The sequence below is a fragment of the Salvelinus alpinus genome, chromosome 31 (genome assembly GCF_045679555.1).
Source record: "Salvelinus alpinus chromosome 31, SLU_Salpinus.1, whole genome shotgun sequence".
In the NCBI taxonomy this organism is placed as follows: domain Eukaryota; kingdom Metazoa; phylum Chordata; class Actinopteri; order Salmoniformes; family Salmonidae; genus Salvelinus; species Salvelinus alpinus.
Genome location: NC_092116.1, coordinates 37770662 through 37790703, shown reverse-complemented (window position 1 = coordinate 37790703; position 20042 = coordinate 37770662). Strand labels below are relative to the sequence as shown.

The window sequence follows — 20042 nt, the reverse complement described above, 5'->3', positions numbered from 1 at the left end:
TCATGTAGTGTATAAATCTCATGATTCAATGATTATTTAATTATCACTATCTCACTATCTTTATTTAATTTTTACAGGTGAACTCAAAGAAGAACTGCGTAAGTATGTCTGTCTCTCTGTGTGTGTGTTCACGTGTGTCTGTGTGTGTCTGTACGTGTGTGTGTGTGTGTCTGTGTCTGCATTGTCATGTTAAGGTTTAACATTGACATGTTCTTGTCCTCAGGGAAAGCTAAAGAGACCAACCAATCCCCCTCCACCTCTCCAGGAGGTCAACAGGAAACACAGACTCCTTCCCAAAGTAATCAGTCTTTATGATTCTAATGTTTCTAGAATTAATTCTGAATGTTGTTGATTCATTCTAAATCCTCTTATCTTTCAATAGAGGACTCTGAGGGGATTGAAGAGATGGAGATGGAATCTTTACTGGGTCCTGAGAGGGGAGGAAGAGTTTAGTTTCCTTAGTTAAATAGTTAACTCCTGTTAGAATCTGTTACAGACTCTCTTATGTCCAGTACCTGATAACCAGGTATATCAACCAGACCACAGGACTAAGGTCTCCTGTTAGAATCTGTTACAGACTCTCTTATGTCCAGTACCTGATAACCAGGTATATCAACCAGACCACAGGACTAATGTCTCCTGTTAGAATCTGTTACAGACTCTCTTATGTCCAGTACCTGATAATCAGGTATATCAACCAGACCACAGGACTAAGGTCTCCTGTTAGAATCTGTTACAGACTCTCTTATGTCCAGTACCTGATAATCAGGTATATCAACAAGACCACAGGACTAAGGTCTCCTGTTAGAATCTGTTACAGACCCTCTTATGTCCAGTACCTGATAATCAGGTATATCAACAAGACCACAGGACTAAGGTCTCCTGTTAGAATCTGTTACAGACTCTCTTATGTCCAGTACCTGATAATCAGGTATATCAACAAGACCACAGGACGAATGTCTCCTGTTAGAATCTGTTACAGACTCTCTAATGTCCAGTACCTGATAATCACAGGTTTCTCAGATCAATTGTATTAATATAATATAATTAACTCATGTTGTTGAGCAGATGATATAGCTCAGTATTTGAATTATTTATTTTAGTCATTATTATCTTTATCAAGGGTGTCAATAATTCCAGACCCCACTGTATATTATATATTGATCATGTATATGCAGTTGAATGGTATTGTCATGTCTTTGGCATCATAAAATTTTAAGATTTTTAAGATAACCTACATGGATAAAAATATAAACCATGGAAGTAAGTGAGACTTTCATTATGCAATATGTACTTTGTAATATTCATGTTATAGCAGTGGTATATATTTAGATCACCAACTACCGCACCGATGTTAGCGTTAATTAGCACTTGAGCTAGCTAGTTGCTCACAATGAGGGAATCTTATTTGGACAAATTTGCCTACTTGAGCAGTAAGCCTAGGTTTACGTGTACAGATTTGATCGTTGATTTTCTGTGTTTCTTCAATGTATGCCTTGTTGTGTTGGCTGGCTCTAAATGTGTGTCGTTAATGCCGTTCCCTCAGTTACACACAGCGAGTCTACACAGCCTACACACAATAATGAAATCACCTGGTCCCAACATACATGGCAAGTCAAGAAAAGTCATTGTAACTTGTCCACACTGCAAACTGAAGTTAAACAAGAAACACTAAAACACATTTACGAAGAAAGCAGACACATTGCTTTGAAACAGTGTCCAAGGAAAGAGTTTTGGCATGTGAGTGCGTTGATGTGAGAAATGGTGTGTTTGCAGTCAAAAATACATTTTCTGGTCCAGCAACACCCATGTTGTGAAAAATACTAATTCAGTTCTAACTGTGTTCAAAACTGTTATGGAGCGATACGTCCTTGAAGTGTAGTTTCTCTCAATGTGAGAGGCGAGGTAGTCTGAGTGACTCCTCGAAGTGTAGTGTCGCATCGTTCCACTTTTAACCAACGTTTAGTTGGCTTCAAAACCCTTTTGAGATCATCAAACAATGTTTGAGAGATGAGTGATATTGTCGCACCCGAATCAAAAAGCATCGCATTGTACTTTTTCTCTACTTTCACCTTGGAGTACTTTTGGTGTTCAGGTTCGATATTAAATTATTCACCATTTGATTGTCATTCCTTTATTGAAAATGGTACCTTGTTCACACCTGTCGTGTCTTTGGCATCATTAAAGTGAAGACTGTTATTTTATCAAATCAATTCTCTGTAATTATTATTACGTGACTAAACTAATCATGTAAATGTAATTAACTAGGAAGTCTGAGCACCAAGGAAAATCTTCAGATTACAAAGTTATAATCTTCCTAATACAACTTTTCAGATATTTTCATATTTTCATTCACTTGATAATTCTAACAATTGAAATGCTAATCCTTTGCACATGAACGCTCACTCATTCGGGAATAATTGCAATCAATATATATTTACGCCCAGTGTGTCGTCGTGATCTCTGTTGGAGATTTCATCCGAGCGTCGCTCTGCTTCCCAGAAATCTTTCGTGGTTAGAATGGATACTTCAGAGTACCATTCAGAAATCTTCTTATAGAATAGATGTTTCGGCGGTTGTCAGTCTTCGCATTCAGTCAACATAATTTCTAGCTGCAGACTAGTAATTAGTATCGAATATTTGCTCTTATTCTGTCGGGATCAATAGTCTCAGAGTTTAACAATTTCCACCTGTGTAGCCAATGCTCCACGTGGTATGGTTAGGAATTCAACAACCGCTTATATTGAGGTTTTTGTGGTCTCTACTCAAACCTTCGCCCCCTCAGCTGACCGAGGTACTCATGGTCTGAAGAGGATTTCTTGAGGTGGGGGTTTTATTCGTAACAGTAGAAAATGGCTGTCCCATGAGCCAGATCATGTCTTGCTCACAGGGACGGCCAATGACGTAGTTAAACTTTAAAGGGAATCATTACACAAACAGTTGAATCTTTACTCATTTTTATACAATAATTAGACGCAAACCTCATAACGGAGGCACCGGTATAAACAGAGTTATACCTCATGTCTTTCATGAGGTCACAAACATGAAACGAAACGGACCGGGTCGCAGCTGGCTTCTCCACCGACCGTTTCCACATTCTCCAAAACATGGATTGTTCAGTTCTCAAGTTCTGTGATGTAGAAGAAGTTCCTTTGTTCTACTGTGAAACTCACTCTATACCGCATGGCCAGGAGGAGAGAGTCTCCTCCAGGAATTTAAGACCTGAGATAACAGAACCTGGGTGTAGGAGAGAGAGAGGGGGATGCCACAATCTATACCCAGAAAGGGCCACGTCATGACTGACAGTCCACCCCTGGTGGTCTGGATCTTGTGATTATCTTGCAAGTTACAAATCAACATAAAAATAATGACCACGTGATGTCCTGTTTGTAGAGCATTGTTGCTGTCCCCCTCTGGTGGTTGAACTTGGTAGGATCTCTGAAAGCGGAGCAGTCCACCACAAGGATGGGCAGTTGATGTCCGGTTGGTGATCGCCGTTGCAGTCCCCTCCTCTGGTGGTTGACCTTGGTCGGCTCTCTGACAGCGGGGCAGGCCGCCACCAGGATGGACAGTGGTTGTCCAGATTTGGGATCGTCGTTCCGTACCCGTCGTCTGGTCGTCCAGACTGGAAGATCTGGGCAGTAACTTAGACAGATGTTAACAACGCACACACACTCACGAAATATATATAATTACATTCACTCCCCAATGAGCGGCGTTGTGGCACTAAGTGGTGGTTATATGTGGACTTTGTTTATGGCTCTATCACTTCCTAAGTGTCAAAATAACTGAATCGAAAAGGAATGAAAGCATAACTAAAGATATAGAAAATATAGTTCTCACACAAAAATCATCCAATTGGACTGTATTCTATATTCGTCCAATGTCCTGGCCAAATTACTCTATCATGGTATTGTCTCTAATGTCATATCTAGGGTTTTCCTACTTGGTGTGTTGTTTAGGCACTATCCTAAGTTGATAACTATATGATAACTTTACAGCTGTAAGGCACTAGTTTTGGGCAGTCTACAGGGATGACCTATGGACTTCTGGGAAGAAAACTGGTGAGTGCTGTAGAGACAAAGGCCTAGAAGTAAATGTTCAACTTTACTAAGGCTGGTAAACCCTAAAGGGATCCTAGCATAAATCCTAATTGGATCTTCCGTTGTGCATGTGCGTTTATGCACAAGCCAAGTATCCTGGTAGACCTCAACTTGTTCAGAATGAGTCTGATGTAATCAGGTAATTTCCAGGTCAATGCCTGGAGGTCAGTCAGAATTGGCGTTGAGGGAGTCTGTAGTGGTTTTACTACAAGTCACTGCGTCTTCCACTATTGTAGTGGCGATCGGTATGAAGAATTCTACTTCATAGCTATGTTATCCACGGAAGAGCTAACCTCACGACGGAAGTACTCTAAGTATTGGACCAGTCGTACGTGGTGTGATCATGCTTCATGACTTCTAATAACTTTCCTCTTGAATGGAGGGTTCTATTTATTAGTGGCATGTGTGTTAACCATTGGAAGAGTGCACTGGAGATTCCCTTCCACGTGTTGCACTCTGAGTGACTCCTATGTCGCTATTGTCAAGGGTAATTTGATTGGTTAGGTCTCTAACCTTCTTACTGATTGTAGCTAGACTGACTGTCGCTGGTATTGGTACTGGTGCTCAAAGGGACCAGTTATCCTACCGATTTATTCTGAAATATTATACTACCGGAACACATGATTGGAACATTTTACTAGTTGTATTGTAGTTGAACCTACACATGGCAAGGAATGATTATTGTTGCCATTTGTTTTGGAGGTGGACAAGTCCACTGGACTTCCTTTACGACCAGTGTGGTACACCTCAGTAATATCTTAGATGTGTTCTAAGATAATCCCCGTCTAGGGGCCTGTCTGCTCCTCAATGTTCTCATAGGGCAGTTTACAACTAGATTTGATTTATGCTTTGGCGGCCTCGTACGGTGTTGTCCGTAGTCTTGACCCCCCCCCCCCACCGACCTCGATGAGGCTCATCATGGGTCTGGGCTACTATTCCCCCCCTTTGTGTCTCGGGTGCCCCCCACCAGCGTGTGGTGTTGGTGTCCGAGACGCAAATGAAAAGGTCGGACCCTATGTACGAGTTGTCAGCGGCTGCGTTATGAGAATGGCTGTAACCTTTCAACCAAATCTCCTGGTGTTTGTGCTTCAAAACGCTCAGTGGCTGTCAAGGCATGTCAGTCACCACCGCGTCCGCGTGTGGCAACCTCTTCAGTACCTGCGAACTGAGACGAGGATATCGGTCTGTGATATCGCAAAGTGTTTCACCAGTGGGAATCATCGGGTCAGTTGCTGGACTGACGCCATTAGTGTCATTGTAAGGGGTGACAGTCCCCAACAAAGCGGAAGGTGTATCATTGGAAGCAGAGAATACTCTGCGCATCAATGTTTTGTCTTGCTGAGACGGCCGCAGTGCTTGCGGAAATGTCTGAAGGGCAAGAGAAGTTCATCTCAACTACAGTATTGCGCGACTGCACGGAGGAGGGAAGTTGCTTATTCACAGAGACAGCTGGCTCGAAATCATGAAAAGAATGGTCAATCAGGTTAGCTGATGGAATGTGTCGAGATATCGTAATATCTCCTTGGATCGGATTCTGCACCAAGAGGTTTCTAAACGTCTTTTTCCCAAGGGGTGCTTTCAACAGATACCCCTCGTGAATGACTGCGTTGCAGCTAGTGTTAGGGGAAGACAGTGTGGTCAGTGGAGAAGGCACTGTGGCCTGTGACCATACCTGGTTGGTTTTCCAATCCATCAATGGCAGTAACCGATCCATCAAGTCTGCTCCAAGTAGCAGGGTTACAGTTTCGAGGCTGGTGACATACACAGGGTGAATGAGCAATACGTCCTTGAAGTGTAGTTTCAGCATGACTCTCAATGTGAGAGGCGAGGTAGTCTGAGTGACCCCTCGAAGTGTAGTTTCACATCGTTCCACTTTTAACCAACGTTTAGTTGGCTTCAAATCCCTTTTGAGATCATCAAACAATGTTTGAGAGATGAGTGATATTGTCGCACCCGAATCAATTAGCGCATGACAAGTTAAGCAGTCCTCCAGGACTGTTTGCAGGTATGGCCGTTTAGATTCGTGGTTAGTGGAAATATTCCCCACAAAGTGGAGTGGTCATTCACAACAATGTGATGTGCCATTTCTGTTCAAGTTGGAATCAGATTGGCTTTTCCGATTTTGAATGAGCTTGGCATTAACGAAGCGTTTGAGCTTTTTCTTCGCCACCTTTGTATCAGAGTCTATAGACAAAGCCCGGGGGCTTGTTTCTTGATCAAGCGGGCCCTGGATAGGGTCTTGAATGAGAGCGGGAGAAATTTGAACTTTAACGTCCTTGCTATGGGTGTTAATTTCTGCGGACCTGGTGTCCGGTAATTCCCCGTCTAGTCCTTGTGACTTATCTTTTACCCTTTGATTTGTCATCCAACTTTGTCATTGTGTTCATTTACTGATCGTCTTTGGTCTGCAGCGTTTTGAGTAGAACCGTGTTAATTTGAGTAACGTTCAACAAAACTGCATGCATGTTATCAATTTGAGCGCTCCTGTTTGTAGATATCTCTTCCGATTTATCTAGTTTGGCGTGGACAACATCGTATTTACTTTTGGCTAAATCGAGTTGTTCCTGTACAAGACGATTTTGTTGAAGAGCTTGTGCTTGTTCATCGTCATACGTTTTTGCAAATTTATTTAATTGTTCAGTTTTCAAGCGCAGTTACATAGCTAGCAGAATTTTTCCCTTTTCTGCATTTGTCATTGGTTTCCCGGGTTCTCTCCACCTGTCCCTTTATGTCTACCATTACCTACTCGTGCTTCAGCTGTGCACTGCAGTATTGGACAAATGCCAATCTCGGATGGCAAGACATCAGGGCTAGACTGAAGAAAACCTTTACGAGGCCTGCGCCTGATGGTTGATTTTGGAAAGCGTTGTTGTCTGCTTTTCCACTAAGGGCATAATTAGTGTTGGTATCGCTGCTGAGGTCAGAGATCAATCCATTTGCGGGTGGAAGTTCACTAATTAGCGGGCGGGTGGGGACTACCCCCTCTGATAGCTTGCACATTATTAGAACATTTTGAAAGGAAAAAATGTTTTTCCTAATTTTCCAAAGTTTGGTTTTGTAATATATTGGGAGCTGCAAAGACGATTTTAATCTATTTATACACGTTAATGAACATTTACATTACATTTACATTACATTACATTTAAGTCGCTCTTATCCAGAGCGACTTACAAATTGGAAAGTTCATACATATTCATCAGTACTCGACAGTACTGTGGAAGTTGGACGTGAATGAATTTGCAAAAGCAAATTGAAATAATCAATGATAATGATTAATCATACCTGGATAGGCTATCTGGGAATTAAATCTTAAATTAACCTGGGAAGTTGATTCATCTAGGTTACTATTGCAAAGCTTAAAGTGTCTCATTTAACTGGAAGAACCTAGAATGGTGTGTTCGACAATTTAAATAAATAAATTGAATGAGACGATAATACCCAAGCAATTGAGATTGCTGGATTATTTTAACGTGATCCATGTTTGGATTTCCAACACTTCTTTTAAGAGATGTACTTGTGATTATTCACCACCAGTGATGCAGAATCCTGAAATCAAACAGAAGTACAAAGGGCGGGACTTCCGTCGCGCAAGGCGGACGAATTTAAACGGAACACAGGAAGTGAAAAATGTTCCCTCTCTGTTGGCTTGCCATCTCGTGCCAGCTGTATCACGTTCTAAGCACAAAATAGGGTCCCTTTTACCCTGGAAAGGGTGGGTTTACTAGTGACGTCTCACATTAAACCATTCAGGAAACTTTGCTAGCGTTATGTTGACCGGAGCGACACGGTACATAAATACAGATATGCCTGTAGTCAGTCCACACTGGTGTAGTGCGGTAGATACTTCAGCTCGAACGCCGAAGATCTATTCTCTAATTCCGAACCTTACTGGCTCTATGAATTAATATTGACTGACAGAAGTAATACCGTTTGGCCTAACGGACTAAATCTGGAATGTATCACTCATCGACACAGGACCAGAGGCGCTATCAAAATAGCTTGTTCCAATGGGAACACACACGCAACCAATTTGTTTGTATACAAAGCAATCTGTTTGTACAATTCTGCTTGATATATAGAATTCCACAGCAAAAAACCCTCGACTTTCTAGACGGAGGTCCGGCACGTGCAAAAGCATGCTCGAAAGGCAGAGTCGATTTCCGCGTCTATAAACGGTCGTTACAATATTATCAAAATGACCCAAACGTGCGTCCTAGTTTTAAAGTCCTCGCAGGGGGCGCCGTATATGTCATGTCTTTACTATCATTAAATTGAAGACTTAGTTTTTATCAAAGATTCCTGTAATTAGTATTACGCGATTAGACAGATTAATCATGTAACCGTAATTAACTAGGAAGTCGGGGCACCAAGGAGAATATTCAGATCACAAAGTTATAATTTCCTAAAATAACTTCTCAGATATTTTCATATCTGATCCATAGTCTTCTTAATTAATGAATTATTTATTTTATCTCATGTTAGTCTCATTTCTAAAGTCGTAAATTGTTGGTTATCTGCACGAACCCAGTCTTAACTACATTTATTTATTACTAACTAAGTAATTCACAGAAATTCACAAACAAACAAAGTAAAATGGTTACAAGAAATGATAGGAGAATGTGCCCTAGTGGGCTAAACCGGCATGGCGGCTTGTTAGACCAAAGGGAAGTGGGGGTCGACTGAGACGTCACTACAGAGTTAATAATTATAACAATTTAAATGCTAATCCTTTGCACATGAACGCTCACTCATTCGGGAACAATTGCAATCAATATATATATTTATATTTACGCTCAGTGTGTCATCTTGATCGCTGTTGAAAAGTTTGTTTCTGTTGGAGAGTTTCCGTCCTCTCTCTCTCTCTCTGTCGTAGGTAGTTCAGAGTGACATTCATTCGTGTTGTTCTAGAATGGATGTTTCGGCGGTTGTCGTTCTTCGCGTTCAATGATACCGAATTCCTCGCTGCAGACTAGTAATTAATATCAAAGACTTGTTATTATTCTGTCGGTATCGATCGTCTAAGAGTTTAACCATGTGGTATGGTTAAAAGATTCAGCAATGGTCTGCAACCTTCTCGTAATTGAGGTAAGCTCGGTCTGGTGATCGAAAAACATGCACATTTGTGGCCTGCTGGAGGTCATTTTGCAGGGCTCTGGCAGTGCACCTCCTTGCACAAAGGCGGAGGTAGCGGTCCTGCTGCTGGGTTGTTGCCCTCCTACGGCCTCCTCCACGTCTCCTGATGTACTGGCCTGTCTCCTGGTAGCGCCTCCATGCTCTGGACACTACGCTGACAGACACAGCAAACCTTTTTTGCCACAGCTCGCATTGATGTGCCATCCTGGATGAACTGCACTACCTGAGCCACTTGTGTGGGTTGTAGACTCCCTCTCATGCTACCACTGGAGTGAGAGCACCGCCAGCATTCAAAAGTGACCAAAACATCAGCCAGGAAGCATAGGAACTGAGAAGTGGTCTGTGGTCACCACCTGCAGAATCACTCCTTTTTTGGGGGTGTCTTGCTAATTGCCTATAATTTCCACCTTTTGTCTATTCCATTTGCACAACAGCATGTGACATTTATTGTCAATCAGTGTTGCTTCCTAAGTGGCCAGTTTGATTTCATAGAAGTGTGATTGACTTGGAGTTACATTGTGTTGTTTAAGTGTTCCCTAGTCTAGTCTGTCATAATATAATAGAGACAGTAGATCTAGCTAGTCTGTCATAATATAATAGAGACAGTAGATCTAGCTGGTCTGTCATAATATAATAGAGACAGTAGATCTAGCTAGTCTGTCATAATATAATAGAGACAGTAGATCTAGCTAGTCTATCAAAAAGCGCAAGGTCAGTGCTGTGGAGATCACGATGATGTGTTAGACGTTTTGATTTGTTATGAACCTGAGGGCTGCATGATATACTGAATCAAGTGCTCTCAGGGTAGTGGCTGAGGCCTGCATATATATAACATCACTACAATCTAAAACCGGCAGTAATGTACACCAGCTCCTTCCTGGCCTCAAAAGAAAAACAAGCCTTATGCCGGTAATAAAATCCTATTCTCAGCTTGAGCTTCCTTATCAAGTTCTCTACATGCACAGTGAAGCTCAGCTTATCATCTACCCACACACCCAAATATTTGTACACTTTAACTTGCTCTATAGTATGTCCAGCCAATGTAGCAATGACATGATTTGTAACATAGGCTATATATTATAATACATAGGACTATAGGCTAGGCTATATATTATAATACATAGGACTATAGGCTAGCGTATATATTATAATACATAGGACTATAGGCTAGGCACAGCTCGGCTATATATTATAATACATAGGACTATAGGCTAGGCTATATATTATAATACATAGGACTATAGGCTAGGCTATATATTACAATACATAGGACTATAGGCTAGGCTATATATTATAATACATAGGACTATAGGCTAGGGTATATATTATAATACATAGGACTATAGGCTAGGCTATATATTATAATACATAGGACTATGTGTATATTAACATAGATTACATATATATGGATTATATATACACTATATAAAATGCTATTACCTATATTACTTTACCTGCATTTCTTCTGTTGGATATAGGCCTACCCCTGATATAGGCCTACCCCTGATATAGGCCTTCCCCTGATATAGGCCTACCCCTGATATAGGCCTACCCCTGATATAGACCTACCCCTGATATAGGCCTACCCCTGATATAGGTCTACCCCTGATATAGGTCTACCACTGATATAGACCTACCCCTGATATAGACCTACCCCTGATATAGGCCTACCCCTGATATAGGCCTACCCCTGATATAGGTCTACCCCTGATATAGGCCTACCCCTGATATAGGCCTACCCCTGATATAGACCTACCCCTGATATAGGCCTACCCCTGATATAGGCCTACCCCAGATATAGGTCCTACAACTGATATAGACCTACCCCTGATATAGGGCTACCCCTGATATAGGCCTACCCCTGATATAGGGCTACCCCTGATATAGACCTACCCCTGATATAGCCTACCCCTGCGGTCTACCCCTGATATCGGTCTACCCCTGATATAGGTCCTACCCCTGATATAGGCCTACCCCTGATATAGGCCATACCCCTGATATAGGCCTACCCCCGATATAGGCCTACCCCTGATATAGGCCTACCCCCGATATAGACCTACCCCCGATATAGGCCTACCCCCGATATAGGCCTACCCCTGATATAGGTCTACCCCCGATATAGGCCTACCCCCGATATAGACCTACCCCCGATATAGACCTACCCCTGATATAGACCTACCCCTGATATAGACCTACCCCTGATATAGGCCTACCCCAGATATAGGCCTACCCCTGATATAGGCCTACCCCTGATATAGGCCCACCCCTGATATAGGCCTACCCCTGATATAGGCCTACCCCTGATATAGGCCTACCCCTGATATAGGCCTACCCCTGATATAGGCCTACCCCTGATATAGGCCTACCCCTGATATAGGCCTACCCCTGATATAGGCCTACCCCTGATATAGGCCTACCCCTGATATAGGTCTACCCCTGATATAGACCTACCCCTGATATAGACCTACCCCTGATATAGACCTACCCCAGATATAGACCTACCCCTGAGGAAAATATTTAATGAAGGTGAAAGCCAAATCATTTCACAACTGCTTTTCTTGAATAGGCAGTGAGAATTAATTTTCAACATTGTTGCTTATCAGGAATATGATGTGTCGAGGACCATGGCAATAGAGGTGCGGTTATGCGGCCTTGTGGGTAATGGGTATCGGGGTTGAAAGGCCACATATAGACTGTTGAATGTCTATTTCTGAACATCTAGAAGCATCAGTTTCGATGTAACAATGTTTATATTGTTTTCTGCCATGAACCTTTATACACCCCTAGGAAACCCTTGTAAGAGGTCAACTCTGGTCATAGAGTCCCCCAAAAATATGTTTTTGTTGTGTTTTGTAGCTCAGTCTTATGGCTTGGCACAAATAATCCTATGCATGAATCAGACATAACTCTGCAGTCCCCCTGGTGGCCACGGGGGGCTCAGTAGCGCCACCAACAGTTGGCTTTTCCCCAAACTTTGATAATTTTTAAAATCAAGAATAGATGAACATATCTGAACGTTATTTGACATGAAGGTTTAGTAAGGGGTCCTTATTAAATCAAAATAATCACACATGTCAAACTTAAATAGTTACGATGAAAAACACATTTCAAAAAGTGCACTACTTCAGACATTGAATTGGCATGTGCTGATGCAGTACAGCGTTATGTCCTAATGAATGTACAGATCATTCTACACATCAATTAGAATGATATTGGCGAAGATATTGATTAAAAAACAAACCGGTTAGGGTTAGTAGAAAAACTACAAAATGGCGACATATTTGTAGTTCAACACTTTTCCGATTCTGTAACATAAGAATTGATCTGTTACATCAGTTATTTAATAGAATCCAACCATTTTTACGACATTCAAATGAAAGTAACATTGCGCTAAGAATAATTTATGAATAGTTTAAAAATGTAATCAGAAAATTCAGAAACATAGTCTATTACGTCACGGGCATTGCGACGCACATAACCAAAACAAACCGACTGAACGACCAAACCGACGACGTGGCCAAACGCTGCGACAACACAGATATATATATATATACGTGCATGTTCACAATTCTCCCACTATGTCAGACCTGCCTGCATAACTTTCATTTTTTTCATCTAATTTTAATAATAATACGGTGTTGCTAACAGTATCGTTAAGAGTATGTCACTTGCAACTGGCCTGTTCAGGATGGGACAACCCCCATTTCAATAGGAACATTTCCACGTTTGTAGCTTAACATACAAGGGCTTTGCATTATTCTTCCCAAAAGATGTCATGGGTCATAATTGGGTCAGCATAATAAAATACAATTATCACTTCAATCATTCTGTGTCCATACTTTTGATGATTCATTGCGAGTGCCTGTAGATTCTAGGCAACATTTTTCAACTAACCGGTTTCATCTGCAGCTGATGGGAGTCAGTTCTTGTACAAGTAAAGTAGCCCTCTGGAAAACTACTTGAGAGTCTAGAAGTAACTGGTCAAAGTACTCAGTACTAGTTAAGCATTTGTACATCTCATTCATACATAAGGAATCGTTGACTTAAAATAGGGTGACCAGACGTCCCCGTTTTTAGTGGCCTGTCCCCGGAAATGTCCCGTTTTGAACTGTGCGTTAAAAACAGACTGCAAAGTGAAATAATATTTTACGTGTCAAGAAAGACCGGGCATCAGAGTCTCCCGGTTGACGTGTCAATCTTGTTGTGCTTGTTTTGTCCAGCAGAGGGGGCCGCTCGCTATATCAGCTTCATTCACTCTTCTTCTAACTACCTGCCCGCGATAGTTTTAGAGGAAACTGCTGTGGAAAACTCGGCCAGAAGCGTCAAGTGAATCCATAACATCACCACAAACGTCTTTTCAAGCCAGGTAACTTACACTCGTTTGAGATACTAGCTAATGATGTTATGTCACAACTTATTTTATAGTTAAATGGTCTGCGTTATATGGTTTTAAATAGGTTATGCTAGCTAACATGAGCTATGTCGACTAAGTTATCTAGCTTGGTTAGCCAGCTGCTGTCATGGTAACGAGGTTAAAAAACGGTCACATGTAAACATGCAGTGGACGGGCTATTTTGAAAATATGATTATATTAAATTAATGCACAGTTATGAGAATATTTATTTGTAGATTACAATTTTAATGTTTTGGCATTATAAGTAGTGTGAAAATATATTGAGACATTTTCATGGATAACATTAGCATAATGTTTTCTGTTAGAGAGTGGAGAGGAGGAAGACTGGATAGGAAGCAGAGTGAGAGAGAGGAGGAAAGGTAAAGATATGATTACAGAGCCTGCCAATTTATTATTACAAACAATGTTTTTGAGATAAAATACAAAATGAGGCAAGCAATGGGAATCTGTTAACCAAAGTATTTTATCTAATAGTGTACTATTTATTATTAAAGATAGGAGAAGGAAAAATGAAGGGAGTAAAAAGAGTGAAGCGAGGAGAGTGAGGAAGAGCAGACAGAGGAGGTACAATGGCTCTTTCCAAGAAACAGAAATGCCATTTTAATGACAACATGATGAGAGAACTTCCATTTATACTCTCAGGTCAAGACGATAGAATGGTTCACTGCACCCTTTGTAATTCCTCTTTTTCAATTGGCAGCCGGAGAAGAACGACAGTGGTAGAACATCAACAGACAAAAAAAGCATAAAGCCTCTCTGATTGGCTGTGTTGGTATGTCCTCTGTCACCACATTCTTCAAGAAGGTAGAGCCTTCCCAAGAAGAATATGGTTTAGCTGTGCAGGAGGGTGTCTTTGCACACCACACTATGTGACACAATCATAGTTACAGATCTATGGACTGCACAGCACAACTGACACGAAGATTTATGAGACAAAGTTTACATGTGCTAGGACAAAATGTGAAGCCATAGTGAGTAACGTGTTAGCACCATGTGCTAGGACAAAATGTGACATCACAGTGAGTAACGTGTTAGCACCATGTGCTAGGACAAAATGTGACGCCTCAGTGAGTAATGTGTTAGCACCATGTGCTAGGACAAAATGTGATGCCACAGTGAGTAACGTGTTAGCACCATGTGCTAGGACAAAATGTGACGTCACAGTGAGTAACGTGTTAGCACCATGTGCTAGGACAAAATGTGACACCACAGTGAGTAACGTGTTAGCACCATGTGATAGGACAAAATGTGACGCCACAGTGAGTAACGTGTTAGCACCATGTGCTAGGACAAAATGTGACTCCACAGTGAGTAACGTGTTAGCACCATGTGCTAGGACAAAATGTGACACCACAGTGAGTAACGTGTTAGCACCATGGGCAACTACTTTGGTAACACAGGACCTAGACCAGGTTGAATTTGTGTCCCATTGATGCGTCCAATCATGGACATGTAAAGCTGCTGCCAATAGTAGTCAGATATTGTAAGATATATGATGGCAGCACATCTGTGGAAACAAAACTGCTTGATTTAGTTGAATTGAAAGCAGAAACAGCAGAGGAGATTGCAGCTGAGGTCCTGGTGGTCATCCAAAAATGTAACCTGCAAAACAAAGTCGTGGCTTTCTCTGCCGACAACACAAATACCAACTTTGGAGGACTGAATAGGCTGGGGAGGGTCAATGTCCATACCAACGTTAAAAATGCTCTGCAGCGGGAGGTGATTGGCTTAGGTTGTCCTGCCCACATCATTCATAACACGGCCAGAACAGCTTTGGATATGATTCCCCTTGATGTTGAGTACCTGCTCACAAAGATATTTTCATATTTTCACCGTCAGAGTAGAAAGACTGAAGAGCTTTTGTGAGTTTGTTGGACTACTGAGAGAGCTAGTTTGTTGGACTTCTGAGAGAGCTAGAGGGAAATGGTGACCTGTCTCCATAGCTCTATATAACAGACTGATGACCTGTCTCCATAGCTCTATATAACAGACTGATGACCTGTCTCCTGATGACCTGTCTCCATAGCTCTATATAACAGACTGATGACCTGTCTCCATAGCTCTATATAACAGACTGATGACCTGTCTCCATAGCTCTATATAACAGACTGATGACCTGTCTCCATAGCTCTATATAACAGACTGATGACCTGTCTCCATAGCTCTATATAACAGACTGATGACCTGTCTCCATAGCTCTATATAACAGACTGATGACCTGTCTCCTGATGACCTGTCTCCATAGCTCTATGTAACAGACTGATGACCTGTCTCCATAGCTCTATTTAACAGACTGATGACCTGTCTCCATAGCTCTATATAACAGACTGATGACCTGTCTCCATAGCTCTATATAACAGACTGATGACCTGTCTCCTGATGACCTGTCTCCATAGCTCTATATAACAGACTGATGACCTGTCTCCATAGCTCTATTTAACAGACTGATGACCTGTCTCCATAGCTCTATATAACAGACTGATGACCTGTCTCCATAGCTCTAAATAACAGACTGATGACCTGTCTCCTGATGACCTGTCTCCATAGCTCTATATAACAGACTGATGACCTGTCTCCATAGCTCTATATAACAGACTAATGACCTGTCTCCATAGCTCTATATAACAGACTGATGACCTGTCTCCATAGCTCTATATAACAGACTGATGCCCTGTCTCCATAGCTCTATATAACAGACTGATGACCTGTCTCCATAGCTCTATATAACAGACTGATGACCTGTCTCCATAGCTCTATATAACAGACTGATGACCTGTCTCCATAGCTCTATATAACAGACTGATGACCTGTCTCCATAGCTCTATATAACAGACTGATGACCTGTCTCCATAGCTCTATATAACAGACTGATGACCTGTCTCCTGATGACCTGTCTCCATAGCTCTATATAACAGACTGATGACCTGTCTCCATAGCTCTATATAACAGACTGATGACCTGTCTCCTGATGACCTGTCTCCATAGCTCTATATAACAGACTGATGCCCTGTCTCCATAGCTCTATATAACAGACTGATGACCTGTCTCCATAGCTCTATATAACAGACTGATGACCTGTCTCCTGATGCCCTGTCTCCATAGCTCTATATAACAGACTGATGACCTGTCTCCATAGCTCTATATATCAGACTGATGACCTGTCTCCATAGCTCTATATAACAGACTGATGACCTGTCTCCATAGCTCTATATAACAGACTGATGACCTGTCTCCTGATGACCTGTCTCCATAGCTCTTTATAACAGACTGATGACCTGTCTCTATATAACAGACTGATGACCTGTCTCCATAACTCTATATAACAGACTGATGACCTGTCTCCATAGCTCTATATAACAGACTGATGACCTGTCTCCATAGCTCTATATAACAGACTGATGACCTGTCTCCAGAGCACTATATAACAGACTGATGACCTGTCTCCATAGCTCTATATAACAGACTGATGACCTGTCTCCATAGCTCTATATAACAGACTGATGACCTGTCTCCATAGATCTATATAACAGACTGATGACCTGTCTCCATAGCTCTATATAACAGACTGATGACCTGTCTCCATAGCTCTATATAACAGACTGATGACCTGTCTCCATAGCTCTATATAACAGACTGATGACCTGTCTCCATAGCTCTATATAACAGACTGATGACCAGTCTCCATAGCTCTATATAACAGACTGATGACCTGTCTCCATAGCTCTATATAACAGACTGATGACCTGTCTCCAGAGCTGATAGAAACAGAAGGAATATCCTCCCCAATGACACTACTAATAACTGTCCTGCTGAGGAAGAGACGTCTCCATTGTCCCTGAACAGCTTGAAGTGTTCAGTCAGAATAACAGAGACACTTTGTTCCCACGAGTCACATGTTCAATAATGATGACATCATAACAAGACCTGTTACCTGGAGGACAATGTCTCTACCACAGGTTACCAAGGAAACAGTAACACTACCTAGTAACATTCAATAATGTTAAAATATTACACTGGAGTCACGTTCTCACACAATGATGTCCTAGTTTATTAAAACAAGAAATCATCAATACATGGAAAATACCATTCAACTGTATATACATGATCAATATATAACATACAGTGGGTCTGGAATTATTGACACCCTTGATAAAGATAATGACTGTATAAAATACATCAATATATAATATACAGTGGGTCTGGAATTATTGACACCCTTGATAAAGATAATAATGACTGTATAAAATACATCAATATATAATATACAGTGGGTCTGGAATTATTGACACCCTTGATAAAGATAATAATGACTGTATAAAATACATCAATATATAATATACAGTGGGTCTGGAATTATTGACACCCTTGATAAAGATAATAATGACTGTATAAAATACATCAATATATAATATACAGTGGGGTCTGGAATTATTGACACCCTCTATAAAGATAATGACTGTATAAATAAATAATTTAAATACTGAGCTCTATCATCTGCTCAACAAAATGTGTCATTTATATTATTTTATATTAATACGATTGATCTGATTAAAATATTTAGTTTAAGGAGTAGTATTTATTTTCTAAATGATTGACCCCCCTAAAGAGTCTAATAAACTAGTCAGAAGGTCAGTATCTGGTTCTATATTCATAACAATGACATCATCACACTCCTGTAGATTTTGGGCCGTCAATCATTTTGACCCCTTAACCTTTTACAACAAAAATACATTACAAAAAAAATCTCTGAGCAATTGTATTAGTTTAAAATATTATAATTTACAATTGATTTATTTAATATAGTCATTATTGCTAATCTTTAGCATGGATGTCAATAACTTCTGACCCCTCTGTATATAATCAAGGTGAATACTAAAAAAAGTAGAGCAAAAATAAACACTTAAAGTCAAATAAAAAACTGGCACATTGACATGAAGCTACAATAGAAGCGGACAGGTTGAAGCTACGATAGAAGCGGACAGGTCGAAGCTACGATAGAAGCGGACAGGTCGAAGCTACGATAGAAGCTGACAGGTCGAAGCTACGATAGAAGCTGACAGGTCGAAGCTACGATAGAAGCTGACAGGTCGAAGCTACGATAGAAGCTGACAGGTCGAAGATACGATAGAAGCTGACAGGTTGAAGCTAAAACAAAAATAAACATTTCAACAAATGGTTTTATCAGTCTTGTTCACAGGAGGCTGCTGAGGGGAGGACGGCTCATTATAACAGCTGGAACGGAGGAGCCAATGGAACGGCATCAAACATGGAAACCATGGAAACCACATGTTTGATGTATTTGATACCATTCCACCTCTTCAGCCAATACCACGAGCCCCTCCTCCCCAATTAAGGTGCCACCAACCTCCTGTGGTCTTGTTGATAATACATGTGATGATCAGGTACTGGACATAAGAGAGTCTGTAACAGATTCTGACAGGAGACCTTAGTCCTGTGGTCTTGTTGATATACCTGATGATCAGGTACTGGACATAAGAGAGTCTGTAACAGATTCTAATAGGAGACCTTAGTCCTGTGGTCTTGTTGATATACCTGATTATCAGGTACTGGACATAAGAGGGTCTGTAACAGATTCTAATAGGAGACCTTAGTCCTGTGGTCTTGTTGATATACCTGATTATCAGGTACTGGACATAAGAGGGTCTGTAACAGATTCTAATAGGAGACCTTAGTCCTGTGGTCTTGTTGATATACCTGATTATCAGGTACTGGACATAAGAGAGTCTGTAACAGATTCTAACAGGAGACCTTAGTCCTGTGGTCTGGTTGATATACCTGTGATTATCAGGTACTGGACATAAGAGAGTCTGTAACAGATTCTAACAGGAGACATTAGTCCTGTGGTCTGGTTGATATACCTGTGATTATCAGGTACTGGACATAAGAGAGTCTGTAACAGATTCTAACAGGAGACATTAGTCCATTCAATTCAACTCTATCAATTCCTGAGGGGGCTTAGAAAGACATTGTTTATGGGGAAAACATATATAGAATAAGCAGGAAATGGATATAAACCCATAATATAAACATGGTTAGTAAAACTTCAAAAAGTAAAAAACTAACTACTGAAAGTGGATTATAGAGTAATGACTAACACGTTTATCAGATTACTTTGTCATACCAAGATTCATATCACATATCAAGTTATATACTCAGAAACTCAGCACTGTTAGGTGGGATAGTCTCTCTATAGCAACTCTTCCTCCCCTCTCCAGCTCCTCCCCTCTCAAGCTCCTCCCCTCTCCAGCTCCTCCAGATCATCCTTCCAAGTCGACTTCTTCTTGACTCTATTAAAGACAGAAAAGTAATTTAGAATGAAGAAACAACATTCAGAATAAACTGACCAGACAGAGAGGCAGAGAGGCAGACAG

The 20042-nt window shown here is 41.1% G+C and overlaps 1 protein-coding gene and 1 long non-coding RNA gene across 4 annotated transcripts in view; one reads left to right on the top strand and one right to left on the bottom strand.

The window, feature by feature from the left end:
• LOC139561643 (uncharacterized) overlaps positions 1 to 2209 on the top strand; it is a 64800-nt gene extending 62591 nt beyond the window's left edge. For all 3 annotated transcript variants that reach the window (XM_071378889.1, XM_071378890.1, XM_071378888.1), the window contains 3 exons: positions 78 to 98; positions 224 to 298; positions 383 to 2209. In XM_071378889.1, the coding sequence (XP_071234990.1) occupies positions 78 to 98; positions 224 to 298; positions 383 to 453 (167 nt within the window). In that variant the 3' untranslated portion in view covers positions 454 to 2209. The remainder of the gene's footprint in view (positions 1 to 77; positions 99 to 223; positions 299 to 382) is intronic.
• A 15465-nt stretch (positions 2210 to 17674) lies between these two features.
• The window catches only part of LOC139561186 (uncharacterized), a 7002-nt gene continuing 4634 nt past the window's right edge, over positions 17675 to 20042 (bottom strand). The window contains exon 4 of the long non-coding RNA XR_011672083.1: positions 17675 to 19958. This is a non-coding gene — a long non-coding RNA (uncharacterized lncRNA). The remainder of the gene's footprint in view (positions 19959 to 20042) is intronic.